The 17,186-nt window shown below is 41.8% G+C and overlaps 1 protein-coding gene, 1 non-coding gene and 1 pseudogene across 3 annotated transcripts; 1 reads left to right on the top strand and 2 right to left on the bottom strand.

Moving 5' to 3' along the window:
* Window positions 1-3: 3 nt before the first annotated feature.
* Window positions 4-2,008, bottom strand: LOC128312509 (midkine-like; annotated as a pseudogene).
* Window positions 2,009-3,526: 1,518 nt separating this feature from the next.
* Window positions 3,527-12,044, bottom strand: CD3H18orf21 (chromosome D3 C18orf21 homolog). 2 transcript variants are annotated; one of them, XM_053206679.1, is made up of 5 exons: window positions 11,187-11,381; window positions 11,084-11,106; window positions 8,665-8,864; window positions 7,531-7,727; window positions 3,527-5,547 (listed from the first exon to the last, which is right to left on the bottom strand). In XM_053206679.1, exons 1-5 carry the CDS (start codon window positions 11,261-11,263, stop codon window positions 5,397-5,399), a joined length of 648 nt encoding a protein of 215 aa, XP_053062654.1. In that variant the 5' UTR covers window positions 11,264-11,381; the 3' UTR covers window positions 3,527-5,396. The 2 variants fall into 2 exon arrangements, with proteins under 2 accessions (XP_053062654.1, XP_053062655.1); XM_053206680.1 differs by lacking the exons at window positions 11,084-11,106; window positions 11,187-11,381 and adding an exon at window positions 11,975-12,044.
* A 1,945-nt stretch (window positions 12,045-13,989) lies between these two features.
* Window positions 13,990-14,100, top strand: LOC113602393 (U6 spliceosomal RNA). The gene has a single exon (XR_003423817.1). It is a non-coding gene; the product is annotated as a U6 spliceosomal RNA (small nuclear RNA).
* The last annotated feature ends 3,086 nt before the right edge of the window (window positions 14,101-17,186 follow it).

Genomic DNA, 17,186 nt, shown 5'->3' with positions numbered 1-17,186 from the left:
AATTTTTTAAAGATATGAGAACTCAGGATTTTTAAGAATTCATCTTTTCCAGCCCTTACTCTGGAGGGATCTGGTAGCAGTACCATTACTGTCCCTCAGTAGAATTATCTCCTGTTTCTGGCATCACTACCTTCTGCTCAAAATTAGCCTGGTTTCTGGGAAAGTGGAAGCCTCCATGCCATAGGCCTGAGAGAGTGAAGAGGGTCCTGGAAATTTCTTTGTAAGACAGCAAGGAGGGCACTTTCGAAGTTCTGTTGGGGTTGAAAGAATAAAGCTAGTTTAAAGGGGGCTCCCATTGGCCAAGATATAACAATTTAAACATCAAAATAGAAAATTAAAATTGTACTTAATTAAAGCAAGTAGTCTCTGGAAAAATTTGTCTCCATAATTTCTTTTAAAAGAAAATATGTGGGGTGCCTCAGTCAGTTAAGCATCCAACTTCAGCTCAGGTCATGATCTCACGGTCTGTGAATTCAAGCCCCACATTGGACTCTATGCTAACAGCACAGAGCCTGCTTTAGAGTCCCTGTCTCTCTCTCTCTCTCTCTCTCTGCCCCTCCTTCACTCGCACTCTCTCTCTCTCTCAAAAATAAATAAACATTTCAAAAAAAAATTAAAGGGCACCTGGGTGGCTCAGTTGGTTTAAGCATCCGACTTCAGCTCAAGTCATGACCTCAGGGTTCATGGGTTCGAGCCCCACATTGGGCTCTGTGCTGACAGCTTGGAGCCTGGAGCCTGCTACAGATCCTGTCTCCCTCTCTCTGCCCCTCCCCCACTCACACTCTGTCTCAAAAATAAATATTAAATATTTTTAAATTCTTTTTATGTTTGTTTATTTTTGAGAGAGAGAGACAGCGTGAGCGGGGGAGCAGCAGAGAGAGAGGGAGACACAGGATCTGAAGCAGGCTCTAGGCTCCAAGCTGTCATCACAGAGCCCAATCTGGGGCTCGAACCCACAACCGAGAGATCGTGACCTGAGCCGAAGTCAGACGCTCAACTGACTGAGCCACCCAGGTGCCCCTAAAAATTTTTTTTTTAAATTAAAGAAAAATTTTCTTTTCAAATTGCTAGTATGATTATACAAACTTACTTTTATTCATAAAATTCCTGTTGTAAGTTTAGTCCCAGTTGGTGGGGAGGTGGTAGTGGGAATGAGGGTTTATTTTGTTTCTTAGTAATGGTGTCTGTGGGGATGTACCAGGAAATACATCAAGCTGTCCACAATCCCTGTCCTTCCCCATCTGGGACACTTGGAGGTGGGGGTGGAGGAGTGAGAGGGAAGAAGCAGGGTAGGATTGATAAGCAGACAAAAGGCACTGGTAAATTAGATCTTGGGTCTGTGGGAGGGAGGGCATGGGCCCTGGGTTCTTGGCATCCAGACCTGGCTGCTAGGACTTTCCCTTCCCTTTCTTGGCTTTGGCCTTGGGGGTGCAGGACTTGGTCACGGGAATGGTCTTCTGACACTGGGCATTGGTCTGTGCCTTCTTCAGAGTGCCTTGGCGGGCTTTGGCGCCTGTGCCCCATCACATGCCCCTCGCCCCCAGCTCAAACTTGTACTTGCAGTCGGTTCCAAGCCGCTTCTTCCAGTTGCACGCACCCTGCACCAGATGCGCAGCGTCTCGGCACCACAGGTACCCTTGCAGAAGCCCACGCTGAAGTCCTTGCTGCTGGGGGTGCCAGGCCCCCAGGTCCACTCCGTGCACTCACTCCTGGGGCCGCCCTTCTTCACTTGTCTTTTTTTTTTTTTAAGTTTATTTACTTAGAGAACAAAAGAGAGAGAGAGAGAGAGAGAGAGAGAGAATCCCAAGCAGTCTCTGCACTGTCAGTGCAGAGCCCGACTGGGGCTCTGTCTGACCAACCATGAGATCATGACCTCAGCAGAAAGCAAGAGTCTGATGCTTAACCAGCTGAGCCACCCAGGCACCCCCACTTTGTCTTTCTTTTTGGCCACTGTGCTGGTGAGCACCAGCAGGGTGAGGAGGGCAAGGATCAAGCCTCAGCACTGCATCTTGTTCACTGCCTGGGCTGCTACACTCCCTCCCACACCAGGCCCAATACTATCATGTTCATTTAAACCAAAGTATCCATACTGTAATCTGTTTAGGTAATGTTTATTTTCATTTTTTTAATGAAAGCTTTACTGAGATAAAATTCACCCTTTTAGTGTAGAATTTAGTGGGTTCGAGTATTCAGAGTTGTGTGATCCTAATTCCAGAACCCTAATTTTCCTCACCCTAAAAACCCTAATTTTCCTCACCCTAAAAAAACTACATACTGGTTAAGTTATTCCCTGTTCCCCCAGGAACAGGTAGCCAGATTAGTAGCCTCAGGCAGCCACTAATTTATTTCTATGTATTTTCCTATTCTAAGCATTCCATATAGATGGACTCATACAATATGTGGCCTTTTGTGTCTGCATTCTTTCAAATGACATATTTTCAAGGTTCATCCATGTTCTAGCATGTATCAGTTAATTCACTTTTATAGCTGAATGGTATTCCACCATATGGATGGAATATGTTCATTCGACAGTTGATGGACATTTGGGTTGTTTCCACTTTTTGGCTATTACAAATGTTGCTACGAATACTCCCATGTAAGATTTCAGTCCTCTTGGGTATATAATGTGGGTCATATGGTAACTTTATGCTTAACTTCTTCAGGAACTGCCAAATTCTTACAGTGTGGTTGCACAGATTTTACAATCCCAGTGATGTGAGTTTGAATTTCACCACATTCTCATTAACACTTGTTACTGTCTTTGTTATTTTTGCCATCCTAGTGGGTATGAACTGGTAGGTATCTCTGTTTTGATTTGCATTTCCCTAATGAGTGTTAGATAGAAGATGTTCAGCATCTTTTCATGTGCTTGCTGGCCATTTATTTTCTCTGGGGAATTGTCTGCTCAGAATCTTTGTCCGTGTTTTGTCTTTTTATTATTGAATTTTAAGAGTTTTTATAATTCTGGATATAGGTCTTTTAAGAGATCCATGATTTGCAAACATTTTTTCCATTCAGTGGCTTTTCATTTTCTTGATGGTGTCCTCATTTGAAACACAGGTTTTGGGTGCCTAGGTGGCTCAGTCTGACTTCAGCTCAGGTCATGATATTGCAGTTCGTGGGGGTTTGAGCCCTGCATCGGGCTCTGTGCTGACAGCTCAGAGCCTGGAACCTGCTTCTGATTGTGTCTCCCGCTGTCTCTGCCCTTCCCCTGCTCGTGCTCTATCTCTCTCTCTCAAAAATAAATAAACGTTAAAAGAAAAAAACGAAACACAAGTTTTTAACATGATGAAGTCCAATTTATCTATTTTTTCTTTTGTTGCTTGTGTTTGATGTGATAACTAAGAAACCATTGCTTAATCCAAAGCTATGAAGATTTAGTTCTAGGTTTTCTTCTAAAGTTTTATGTCCACAGTATAATTTTAATATTCTCTTTAGAGATGCCCAAAGACCATTCTACCAAACACAAAAGAATCCATGGTTTTTCATTTGCAACTGAGGTAATAACTCCCCACCTAGAAGTTCCTTTTACTACTTTTTATTTTTAATGTTAACATTTATTCATTTTTGAGAGACAAAGTGTGAGCAGGGGAGGGGCAGGGAGAGAGGGGGACACAGAATCCGAAGCAGGCTCCAGGCTCCGTGCTGTCAGCAGTAAGCCTGATGTGGGGCTCAAACCCATGAACCATGAGATCATGACCTGAGCTGAAACCAAGAGTCTGACACGACTGAGCCACCCTGGTGCCCCTACTTTTACTACTTCTTATCCATTTCCCAGTCATGTGATTAAAAGGACCTTAGTTCTAAACCTGGTAAGGAATTCAAATGTAAATGTGGTGGCTTAGGGATATTTGGAAAACTTGTGCTATGTGCTAGGGGCAAATCAAATGAGATCATCCAGGCCTGCAAAGAGCTCACAGGCAGTTGAGGACACAATCAGAAACAGGAAACTACCGGGTCACCACTTTTATAAGAGTGGCCCCTCATAATGCAGTGGGGTTGGAGTGAAGGACAGTATGCAAAAGCATGCCAAGGCCCAAAGCTGACGAGAAATGATATGTTCTAAGAACTACAAAGAGCTCACTATGGGTGATCAGGAATAGTGGTAAGGAAGCAAGAGCAAGAAGAGAAACATGTTCCAGTGAGAAGTTAGCCAGAAAGGTAAAGCACCATGACCAAAGTATTGTGCTACGTGCCCTGGACACAAAGGGAAGGTCCAGCCTCCCTATGGCTAAAGAAGTTCAAAATGATGACTCTTGCCATCCCTCTCTGACGCTGGCACTAGTTAGTATAATTTCACTTCATATAAGACCAATTCATTAATAACCTTGGTCTTTCAGTCTGCCAAGTGCTCATGGGAGAAACTTAAGTTTAAAATTTTTAAGCAGCAGAGAGGCTTGGAAACAGTTTATAGTTTAAAGTATCTAAATTATTTATTTAAAGAATTTTTAAAAGACAGGTTGAATACAACCCCAGCCTTTCATTGTGGTATATCTATGTTCCAGAAAAGGTTTAAGATAGCTAAACTGTTACTATGTTATAATTCTGCTGTAAATTTTAGGCACAGAAATAAGTCTTCACCAAAGCAAATGAAATGCCACACATTATAAAATATTACTAGGATATTACTAGGAACAACAAATCTGTAAAAATGAAATTTTGTGTATATGAATGATTTAGAATCAAGAATGTTCCATATATTTACTTTTGCATGCAAAACAAGAATCATGTTCAGCTCTTCTAATACAGTTATGCAGATGATTGTGGAAAACAAGGACACTTGATCCTTTTCCCGAATTAGCAACGATAGACACCTAGAAAGGAGTAGGCCCTTTCATAAAGGTCTCAATTTCCTTACGAAAGAAAACTGCTAATTAAGGGAAGAGAAAATAATAATCACTCAATGTCCATAATATCTTTGCTATTGACAAGGACCTTTCATATATTTTTGATCCTCACAGCCACCCTGTGAAGTAGACAGGTTTCAGTTATTAATTTTAATGAAGCATTTTCTCCATCAACATTGAAAAGAGCCCAGAGAAGTTTGCTCTTGGACCTTAGTTTCCATGTATTTAAATAATCAAAGTTTTAGAAAAGATGTTTTTGTGACTAACTTTAGTTTCAGAGTTGTATTAAACATTTATTTTCACAGGGGCGCCTGGGTGGCTCAGGTGGTTAAGCGTCCGACTTCGGCTCAGGTCATGATCTCGCGGTTCGTGAGTTCAAGCCCCGCGTCGGGCTCTGTGCTGACATCTCAGAGCCTGGAGCCTGCTGCAGATTCTGTGTCTCCCTCTCTCTCTGGCCCTTCCCCTCTTGAGCTCTGTCTCTCTCTCTCAAAAGTAAATAAACGTTAAAAAAACAAAACAAAACAAAACATTTATTTCACAGACTATCCTTTACAAAGACAGTAAGAAATTTCTGAAGTCCACCTTTGAATTCTTTTGGGATTCACTCCGACTAAGCAACAATTTTAATTTAGAGAAGTGTTTCTTAGTTTTGCTCACACTCTTTGAGCAGGTGGGTGTTGACTGTCCAGATGTCGGTGTCCTGAAAACAAACATAAAACCACACTTAGGTATACTGATAAGTAAGTTTTAAAAGTGTTTTTCCTACTTAGCCTAGATAATTGCTACTAGAATCCTTTTCTACCCTTGTGTATTATGGCCACATAGGAGCAGTGGCTGGACCCAGCATTCATTTCCCATTTTGTTAAAAACTCCCTGACTACAGAGGCTCTAGGCAATATTCAGGAGGTATGCTGGGTGGTTCTGGAAGTTTCCATCAAACCTCAAGAAGGCTAAAGGTAAAGTGTCATCGGGTCTGAGTTCCCTTTAAGTCTGACATTGGGATTCCTGACAATTCTAAGGACTTTAAAAACCTGTTTCTTCACAGCTCAAGATCACTTCCTTTCTCAAAACTGAAGAACTCAACCTCCACACGCAGGTGCCACTCCATCGTATCTCCCCGCCTGCGTAAGCTCCCCAGGGTAGACTGTGTACTACTAGTCGTGCATTCCCCCGCTGCTTAGCAGTGCCAGGCACAGAAGGGGTCTTCTAAAAATATTCCCTGGATAAATGGTTCTCCAGCTGCTGTGTATGTATTTAGCTTCCTTCTATTTCATGCCCTCCAGTTGTGTTCCACACCCACGAACCCTTATTGGGGTTTGTCAGTCTGATCCCTCTTCCACTCCCCATCTGTATGATAAATGTGGAACATCTTTCCCATTCCTGCATATATCTAAAAAGCAGTCTGGTCTAAATACAAGTTAATTATTTTAAATATGCCAAATCCTCTTTTATCTGTATTTGTCCAATAAAGTAGAAACTTCTGTGATGAATTCCTACCAGCCAGATATCAAAATAATTAAATCAAAATATGGAGAAAACTGGACTTGAAATTTTAATTCTTACCCAATTTGATAAATGTCAACACCAATATAAAAAACTCAATTCAGTAAACAGAGATAATTCAGTCCTTGCTGACTTATGTTATTTATATTCAAGAAACTACCAGACTGTTTCTCTTTCGGCAAAAAACATCCAAAAATTCCTTTCCCAGTTTCTATGAAACTAAATTTACTGACTATCAAAGTGAATATAGTACTGTGAACTACAGAAAGAAGACATGTGCTCAGTCATACAGTTAATTTAGTAGCACCTGACAAATCCCTATTCAGCAAGATTTCCATAGGAACTTCTGACAGAGGAAATCAGAGGAAATAGCAAGAACAAAGGTTTAGAGCAAGAAAGTAAACTGAGTGGTTCAGTTTTGCTGATACGTAAGATGAATTAAGGTAAAGTACAACAGGCAGACAGATTGGTGCCAGGTAATAAGGGCTGGGAAGCCAGGCTGGAACATCTGACCCAAATGCTACGGAGGTGAAGTGTGAAAGGCTTCTAATCAGAGCTGTGCGTTAGGGAAATGATCGGGCTAGAAGGGTTTGAAACTAGAAGCAAGAAATTACTATAGTAATCCAGCAAAATAATCCATTTACTGGATAATACAGTAATCCATTACAGTAGTAAATCCCAGCAAAAGGTGGATACAGACCTGAACACAGCAGTAGGAAAAAAGGAGAACAGGTGCAAACACCATGGAGGTAGGACAGATGGAAACTGGCAACTAACTGGACAAGGACCAAGGGAGTAGGAGCTGTCAACTCTACTCACCGTGTCAGGTCAGAATGTCAAGGGCATGTTCACTGACAGAATAAGGAACTGAGGAGGATGAAGAGGTCTGAGTAGTCAGCTGTGGGGACATGGTGGGGGGATAAAATGGATGTATTTAGCAGGCAGCTGGGAGCGGGCCCAGGAGAGGTTGAAGCACAGGAATATACCTGGAAGTTATAAACAGAGAGGAGAATGAAAAACATGGGAGCACAGGACATTAGAAAAGGAAAGGATATGGAGGGAAAAAAGGGGCCAAGGCCTAACCTGCGTGGCAAATTTAGGGAGTGTATATTAAACAAAGGAAATTAGAAGAAATAAGAGTCAACACCAGCAATTCAAATAGCTTAATGAATTCAGATACCCGAATGCAAAGGCTGGCCTCTTGCCTTTGGAACCACGCGTGTGATTTAGGTTTGTGGAGCTCGGAGTCTTTCTCTCTGGTGTCTTTGGGCTGAGTTTAGTCGTAGGAGTGGTAGGACTGCTCTTCAGTGTGGCTAGAAAGCTTCTACTTTTACCATGATGTTTAACTGTTCCGTTGCAGGTTTTACAAGTAATCAACTGTCATAAAAAAGAAGAAATACCGGGCCTGATTTCTTTTCCAATTTAATCCAATAAACTACAGGGTCATTAAATTCTTGTACACAAGGGACTACACCAGGCAATACTGGTGAGTAACAGGGGCTCCCCTGAGGGAGTTTATAATCTAGCGGCAGCAATCAGACAAGATACAAATTTAAAGTGAGAAAATCTTCGATAAAAAGTTACTGGTTAAACATTTGTATTTAATTCAAAACACCTTTTTATTTTCATTTGATTTTTAAAGATTTTACTTTTAAATAATCTCTACACCCAATGTGGGGGCTTGAACTTACAACCCTGAGATCAATGAGCCAGCCAGGTTCCCCTAAAACACCTTTTAAAGATAACAAAGCCTCTACGTTCTCAGTATAAAACCATGTTTGGGGAGAATGGAGGAGACTGTCATTGAAACCCTTTGACATCTGGAAGGATGTTCTTTACAACAGCAGTTGACATTTAACATTTGTTGCAGACAAACTCCAAGTGGTTTTCCAATAAAACATGGCAAATTATCACTGAAATTTTAAGTGACCTCTTCAAACTCTTAGTGATTCTGCAAATATAGGTCTAAGTTAATTTATAAAACCGATCAAATGAATTCTCACATTCTCCTACCTCTTCACTCCATTAGCTCCAGAGGCTGACTTAATAGTAGGAATTTCATAATGTAATTGTCAAATCACTATGTGTAGACTTGAAACTAGTATGTCAACTATATACTACAATCACAAATTTTTTAAAAATAAGCTTTACTCTTGATGAAACATCACTAGAAGAAAAACTTATGTATATATTTTGACAATCTGAATGTATGATCACAAACTTCTGAGTTATATGTAGTCTGATCTTTAACCAACTTCAATTTAAGTAAAAGAAAATTCTAGTTTATTTATACATACTAGAATTGAAATCTTACCAATACACTTCTGGAGTCTTTGTATTTTTTCACAATTTTTGCTTCTTTAAAATTGAGTGTACAATTTCTTGCCTCTCGGTTAAGAAGTTTCTGTATTTTGGGTGTTAGTTTGGATTTCGGTTTGAGGCGCACTCGAGAGTTATCCGAGACCAGCAACTGGAAACAGTATGGACATGTTCCTTCAAAAGTGTTGTTATCATCTGAAATTATACAGATGAAACTCATGATTTAGTCCATCAGAATAGTTTGTTACCTCAAGCCAATATTATGTGAAAAAGGGTATTGTTTAATATAAGCAGATATATATTTTCCTTAAGCAAACTCAAAACAGAACTTACAAGAAGATAAACTGGCAACAATTCATTTTGCAAAACACTAATTCTATCCATTCATTCCTTTTAGCGACAGGTTAAGTCCCCACTCTTTGCGATGTTACTCGTTACTTGTTACTAAGTAAAAAAGACGATCTTGCCAATTTTACATATTTATCATAAAACAATAAATTATACTGTTTCTTTTTTAAACAATTAGCATAATTTTGTGATTTGTGGGCCAGGCTTTCTGCAGATAAGTCTCAGTGCAAGGTAAAAGGACAACAGACTTGCCCCAGACTGTTTATGCAATCAAGACAGCCATCTACCACACTGGGCTAGGGAGACATAAATATGGAGTAAGAGAGTTGTTATCTTTAAAGAACTCACATTCTAGGTGAGCCCTAAGCAAAAGAAAATACAGTTCTGGTAAGAACTGTAATAGAGTATAATTAAAATGCCCTGGAAATTATTAAACTCTGTATAGACCAGCCAGAAACACTCCAAAAGAAGTGGCCTGAGAGAGGTCAAATACCTACATTTAGAGAATGGCGTCTATTATTAGAAAAGGGCTTTCAGGCAGAAGTACAGTGAAAAAGAAAGCACGGCTATTAGGGAAAGGTGAGGTTGGGGAAGTGATGCAGCTGGAAAGGAAGGTGGGTACACCATCAATTTATTCAACAAATATTTATTGGCGAGCACTCTACATATACAACTAAAGACCATGCTTGTAACCCAGCTCTGCCAAATGTTACATTCAATCATATTTATTAGTGACTGTAAAGTGACAGGAAGAGTTCTGGGTGCAAGAGATAAAACAGTGAATAAAGGACAATTCATGGAGAGAGAAAGTAAATATGGCAACACCAAATACTAAGTGCTGGGGAAAAAAAGGGGAATAGGGAGTGGCAATGGAGGTGCTGAAGTCCTTTTTTTTTTTGTTTTGTTAGAGTTTATTTGTATGTATCTTGAGAGAGAGCGAAAGCAAGCAGGGGATGGGCAGAAAAAGGGGGAACTGTTCCTGTCAGTGCAGAGCCCGACTCGCAGCTCGAGCTCACGAACTGTGAGATCACGACCTGGGCCCAAATCAAGAGTCAGATGCTTAATCAACTGAGCCATCCAGGCGCCCACACAGCTGCTGTCGTCTTAAATAAGGTAGCCACGGAAAGCTTTGTGGAATGACATCTGTAGAGAGCAGAAGGAAGCGAGTGAGAATGGAATCCATGAAGATACACGAGGTTAAGAATTCCAGGTAGAGGGAAGGACAGCTGCAAAGGCTGCGTTAGAACAAGGAGGGCTAACAGTGGTTGGAGTTGAGTAAACAAAAGGGAAGAGCAGGTTGGAGAGGCAACCTTGACCTTTGCTGTAGGTCCTTGTAGTCCATTTAAAAGATTTTCACTTTTACTTTGAGATGGGAAGTTATTTGAGAGTTTGTAGCAAAGAATAACATGATCTAGCTTAGGTTTCTACTGGGCTCACTCTGGCTGCTCAATTGAGAATGGACTGTAGTATGCCTGAGAGCTTGTTGACGTGGTCCAGGATAGTAACATGATAAGTGATGGTGATAAGTGGCTAGATTCTGGATATATTTTAAAGCCAAAAGGATTTGCTGGCATATTGGCTTGGGGAGGAGAGCTGTTAGGGAGTCAAAAATGGCCCCAGAGTTTGGGGGCTGATAACTCTAAGGATGGAATTCCCACTAACTCAACTGGTAAGAACTAGAGGAAGGCTGGGTTGGGAGGTAAAGCTCGAGTTTTGGCCTAACAGACACTCAAAAGAAATTGTCAAGAAGGCTTCTGGATAGAAGTCTAGAATGCGGAGAAGTCCTGGTTGGGGGTACAAATTTGGAAGTCCTCAGCATACAGAATTTAAAAGCCATGAGACTGGATGAAAAACTGTCACAAAGAAGTGAGGTTAACGAAAAGAGATCCAAGGAAATTGGAACTTTTCATGAAACAGAAGCCTCTGGGGTAGTTGCGGGGGGAGGCGGTTTTAGGAGGGCAGTGGGTCGATGAGATTTCTCTTTTGGGTCATCCTGAGAGCTGTGCGGAATGGAGGGGAGCGGGGCGACGAGCGCCTGACCCGCAACCGTCGGACGTTCTCCCTACCGTGTGACGAACTGTAGGCCCAGCTGTAAAGGAGGAGGAGAACCGTGAGCGAAGAGGGAAGACCCACCACCGCCGCCCGCATCCCCTCCTGCCCCTTTCTTACAGGAGATACCGGGCCTGGCCCGGACAGCTCTCGTAGAGTTGTCGCGCCGCAGCCTCAAGGTAATGCTTCTGCCTCATCGCTACCACCGCTCCCACGCCGCTAAGCCCCGGAGACGGCAGCGGACTCCGGAAGCCGGCTTCCCAGCGCACCGGACTTTGACCTCGGACTCCAAGCTCCCCCCGGAAACAGGCGCCCGCCGCAGAGGCGTTCCGGTTTCCCTCGAGTCCCGCCCGGCGCGCAGGCCGACCCCCTCCCCGCCCTTGGCCCTGCCCCCAGGCTCCGCCCCGTCCCCCCGGATCCGCTTCAGACCCACGCCTGCGCGGAGTGGCGGGAGCCGGCGGTGGTTTCGACGCTGGAAAAGAGTGACCGTCCGGTCTGTCTTTGGCTCCTGATGGCGTCCTATGTGATACCCCTGTTGTCGTTTCCTCAGCCCACGCCGCCTTCTAGATTCTCCATCGAGGATGTGGACTTGGGTCCGCAAGGAGGCCACCGGGGTAAGCGCGGCAGCGGGCCAGCCTACTCTCTCAGTGCACAAGCGAGCTTACCTTCACCCCCGTTAACTGAAGTGAAATACACATAGGAGAGTGTTGACAATTCAGTATATTCTCAGTGTTGCGCAAACACCACTGTTACCTAGTTTGGAAACATTTCTATCACCCTAAAGAAAACCCCTTCCCCATTTAGCAGTTGCTTCCCATTCTCCCCTCCCTGCCAGGCCCCGGCGACCACGAGTCCGCTTTCTGAATCTGTGGGTTTATTCTCGCCATTTCTTGTAAGTGGAATCATACCTGTCATCTTTTGTGTCCGGATCCTTACACCTAGTATAATGTTTATGATGTTCATTCGCCTTGTAGCTTATATCAGAACTTCATTCCCTTTTATGACTTTACGTCGTATGTATACCAAGTAGTCTTTATTTGTTCATCAATGATAGACAGTTGGATTATTTCCTTTTGGCTGCTGTGGATAGTGCTACTGTGAACATGTATGTTTTCTATTTTTTTGGGGGGGGTAAATGGGAGTGAAAATGCTGGATCCTAAAGTAATGCCATGCTTAACAAGGATTCCAGTTTCTCCTACATCCTCACCAACCCTCATTTTCCACTTTGGTTTTTGTTTTGTTTTCTTGTATTTTTATTCTAACCATCCTAGTGAGTGTGAAGTGGCATCTCACTGTGGTTTTGATTTGCATTCCCTAGTGAATAATGATGCCAAGTATCCTTTCATGTGTTTGTTGACAACTTGTATATTTTCTTTGGAGAAATGTCTATTCAAGTCCCTTGCTCATTTTAAAATTGGGTTGTTTGCCTTTTGTTGTTGAGTTGTTAGAGTTTTAAAAGATATATTCTGGAGACTAGACCCTTATTTATCCTTCATTTTCAATATTTGAAAGGACTCAAATTGAGATAGGGAAACTGAAAGGATTCCATTTTTAGAAAGGCTCCATCTCTGCTGTTTTTCTGCAAGGCCCCATTTACTCATGTTCTGTATTTCACCTTGCGTCTGACTAAACCAAATAACCTATGTTCCCACTCCAAGAAGGAGGCAAGAAAGTTAATCATTCTTTGAGTTTTGTTTTAGGCCTCCAAATGCCTGATAACATCTAAGAAGAACTGGATTTCAAACATGTTTCAGGACATTAGCTTCAAACAAATCTCACCCACCGCTGGCATCGATATCCCCTACCTGCGATGATTTTTGAAATAACAACTATTACTCACCTGTCACTCACCCTCGAATCCAACCCTACCCTGGATTCCTGGAGGAACACATACCCTGGACCCTTTCAATATAAACTCTTAACCCCAAGTGGTGAGACTGTCTGCTATACTCTGTCACTTACACTGTTCAATAAACTCTGCTTTCACTTCCCACTTCCTGATTTCTCTCCTGCACAAAGCCAAGGACCCTCTTGGCTTGTCCTGTGGGACCTCCTCTGTGTTCCTGGACCTGGCTTGTCTACGTCAAAATGATACAGAAGTTTGTAAAAAGAAAGTATATATTTACATCTGTATAGACGTATTTTAATTTTTCAAAGGAAAAGTTATTACATCTGTTCTTCCCACCTTTTCATCCTACTTCTCTGGTTGATGGACGTTTAGCAGATAGGTATCTTCTCCTCTACGTCCACACATAAGTAAATGGATGCGTGTATAAACATCCCCTCTAACCACTGTCCCCACTACCACGAACACATACACATGCACTAAAAAACCAAAACATACATAAAAAAAGCTAAGCGAAAATTAGAAAGTTAGTCCCTTACTACATAACTTGCCTTTTTCCTTAACCAAAGACCACAGACATCTTTCCAGGTCAGTACATATATTTTTGCAACAGCAAAAAATCTGGTATGAACTGGTACTTTTTATTTCTTTTGTCTGAATTCCTAAAAGAGAAATTACTGAGTGGAATGATGTGCGCATCTGTATTTGTCAGACCTCCAAAACAGGTTGTAGCAATTTGTACTCTAAGCATAATATCTGAGAAAGTTGGGTTCAACTGTATGGGTGACAATGTGAAAGCCATTGGTTCTCCTAAATACAAGTGAGATAAAGTCTCTTTTCATATGTTCCTTGATGCTTGCATTTTCTCTTGTGAAGAGAAATCTTCTCTTCTAGGAGATCTTTGTGTCTTGGGGAAAATTATCCTCTGCTTGTCATATAGAATGCAATACTTTCTTGCTTACCATTTTTCTTTGGCATGGTTTATAGCATTTCTGCCATATAGGATTTTGTATGTGGTCAAACGTTTTTCATTACTGGATCTGGGTTTCCTGTGTAGCTTTAAAAAGCCTCGCTTAGTGCTTGCTTCTACAGCACATATACTAAAATTGGAAGGATACAGAGATTAGCATGGCCCCTCCCTGCCCATGCAGGATGATATGCAAATTTGTGAAACATTAAAAATAAAATAAAATAAAATAAAATAAAATAAAATAAAATAAAATGGCCTCATTTATGCCAAGGCTAAACAACCAACTATCCATCCGAATGTTTTTCTCATACTTTCCTAGTTTGACTTCTTCCATGCACATCTTTAATCAATATGAAATGTATTTCTACTTAAGTATAGGGTAGAGCATCTAACTGACATTTTTTCCAGATGGTTAGCAAGTTACGTGAATAACTCTTACTAGGTAAATTACTCTTTTTCTATTGGAATTGAAATTTAAACAATGCAGTGAACACTGAATGTGTGCCAGGCATTTCTAAGCATCTTACTTGTAACTCATATAATCCTCATACCCCGTGGCATTAGGTGAAATGCCAGTTTATCACATAAGGTTTTTTTTTTTTTTTAACACAGTTGCATCTGTTTCTAGAGTCTTTATCTGCTTCACTAACCAATACAGCAGAAAAGAGGAGAAATGCACTGTGTGCGCACGTACACCTACTTCCCCTGCCCTCCACCACACTTTCCTTCAGTTCTTCTCTCGCCTCTGAGCACCACACTCCTACTTCCAGATGCCGCCTCAGCATCTCTGCTTGCATTGCAACTTGTCTTCTCAGACACATCGTGGCCCAGATGGCACTCTTGATTTCCCCCACCAGCCTGCCCAGCCACCCAGTCTTCCTCCGTGTCAGCCCCACCAAGCACCATTGCTGCGTCCTGTTCCCACCCCTTTTAGCCAATCCACTCTGGGGTGCCAGCTCCCCACCAGGAGCAGATGGGGACTCTTCACTTCTCCGCACACCTTGGCTACCCTCTCCTTTTGCCTGCATCCCTAGCATGGCCCCCTACATTCTTTTCCTGCGTCCTCTCTCCCAGCCCATTCTTCACAGGGCATAGTGGCCTTCTTAAAATGTAAGTCATTTTTTTGGACATGGAATGTCCTTGCTCAGAGTCTCCAGACTCCTCATTGCACCTGGAACAAAATTGCCTAGCTGTGCTCTGCAGACCTCTGTTTCTCTTTCTGCCTCCTGCCATTTGGCCAAAGATGGGAGCAGTCACAGAGGCACATGACCATGGAGTAACTTTCCAGCTCCAGCTTTCCGGTCATAGAGCCAGAGAGGGGCATTGTAGAAAAGTACTGGAGAACCGAACTAACAGACCATCAGCCAGGCTCCAGATGACCACTGAGTAGTAACTTGTTCAGGGTCTATCCAAATTGTACTGCAAAGGCTTTGGAAACAACTTAAATGTGAACCACAACTCACAAAAGGCAGGTTGAGCTTGTAGCATGACCCTAAGCAGGTCTATTGCCTAAAACAAAAATATGTACATACTGCATAGGATTTAAACAAGACCCACGGTCTCATTACAAAATATAATTTCCAGGAGACAGTTCAAAATTCTTGGCATATGAAAAACCAAGAAAATCTCATCTCACGTGGGAAAACAACAATCAACAGACATCAACAGTAAAATTGACACAGATGTTGGAATTATCTGGCAACGACTTGTCCACAGCTATTGTGCGACTGCTCCACCAAACAGTCACACCCTTGAAAACCAGCTTTTCTCATGAAGGGCTTGGTAGTAAGTATTTGAGGCAAGACCTATGGTCTCTGCTGCCTCCCCTCCACTCCGTGAAAACAGCCACAGACAGCCGTCCACAATCCATAAACGAGTAAATGTGGCTGTTTTCCAGTAAATCTTTATTCATAGGATTTGCCCCATAGACCATAGTTCACCAATTACTGATCTGTATTGTTTTTTAGATATTCTATTGATTTTTTTGTGTGTATTTACTTGTTCTATATATTATCAAGAACGGGGTCTTAAAGTCTTTCACCGTGATTTTGGGCTTGCTTATTTCTCCCCTTAGTTCTGTTTGTTTTTCTTAAGGTATTTTGAAGCTCTGATATTAGGTGCATAAATACTTTCATTGTTATGTTTTCCTGATGCATCACCCATTTATCATTATGATATTTCCCTTGTTATCTGTAATAATGTTCTTCCTTAAAGTCTATTTTGTCAAATATTAATACAGTCACTTCAGATTCCCTTTTTAAAATTGAGGTAAAAAACACATAACATAGAATTCGCCATCTTAATCATTTAATCTTTTTTTTTTTTTTTTTTTTTTTTTTTTGAGCAGGGGAGAGGGGCAGAGAGAGAGACAATCGTAAGCAGGCTCCACGCTCAGCACAGAGCCCGATGCGGGGCTCGATCCCACCACCCTGGGACTATGACCTCAGCTGAAATCAAGAGTCGGATGCTCAATCGACTGAACCACCCAGGCGCCCCTTAACCATTTTTAAGCGTACAGTTTGGTAGTGTTAAGTATACCCACACTGTTGTGGTATATAGATCTTCAGTACCATTTCATATTGTTAAACTGAAACTCTATACCCTGAAATGCTGGTAAACCCTCCTTCTCACCCTCTCCAGCCCTTGGAAACCACTTTTCTATCTTCTATTTCTATGATTTTGACTACTGTAGATACTTCATATTAGGGGAATCACACAGATTTTGTCCTTTTGTGACTGGCTGATTTCACTTAGCATGTCTTTGAGGTTCCTCCATGTTGTATAACATGTGACAGGATTTCATCATTTTATTTATTTATTTTTGCTTCTTATTAAAATTTTTTAAAGTTTATTTATTTTGAGAGAGAAAGAGAGAGGCGGGGGAGGGCAGAGACAGAGAGAGAGGGAAAATCCCTAGCAGGCTTGGTGCTGTCATGCAGAGCCTGATGCGGGGCTCCAACCCATGAACTGTGAGATCATGACCTGAGCTGAAATCAAGAGTTGGACGCTTAACTGACTGAGCCACTCACACGTTCCAGGATTTTGTATTTGAAAAGCAGCATATTCCTTTGTGTGTATATACCAGATTTTCTTCATTCATTCATCTGTCAACAGACATTTGAGTTGCTTCCACTTCTTGGCCACTTTAGATAATGCAGCAACGGACATGGGTATGCAGACATTTTTTTCAGATCCTGTTTTAAATTATTTTCTTTTTTAAAATTCCTTTTAGATAAATACCCAGAATCGGGATTGCTGAGTCACATGGTAGTTGTATTTTTAAGTTTTTGGAGGCACCTCCAG

This window comes from Acinonyx jubatus, chromosome D3 (genome assembly GCF_027475565.1).
Source record: "Acinonyx jubatus isolate Ajub_Pintada_27869175 chromosome D3, VMU_Ajub_asm_v1.0, whole genome shotgun sequence".
Lineage (NCBI taxonomy): Eukaryota > Metazoa > Chordata > Mammalia > Carnivora > Felidae > Acinonyx > Acinonyx jubatus.
Note: the sequence above shows the minus strand (reverse complement) of the source record. Positions and strands in the feature narration are given on the sequence as shown.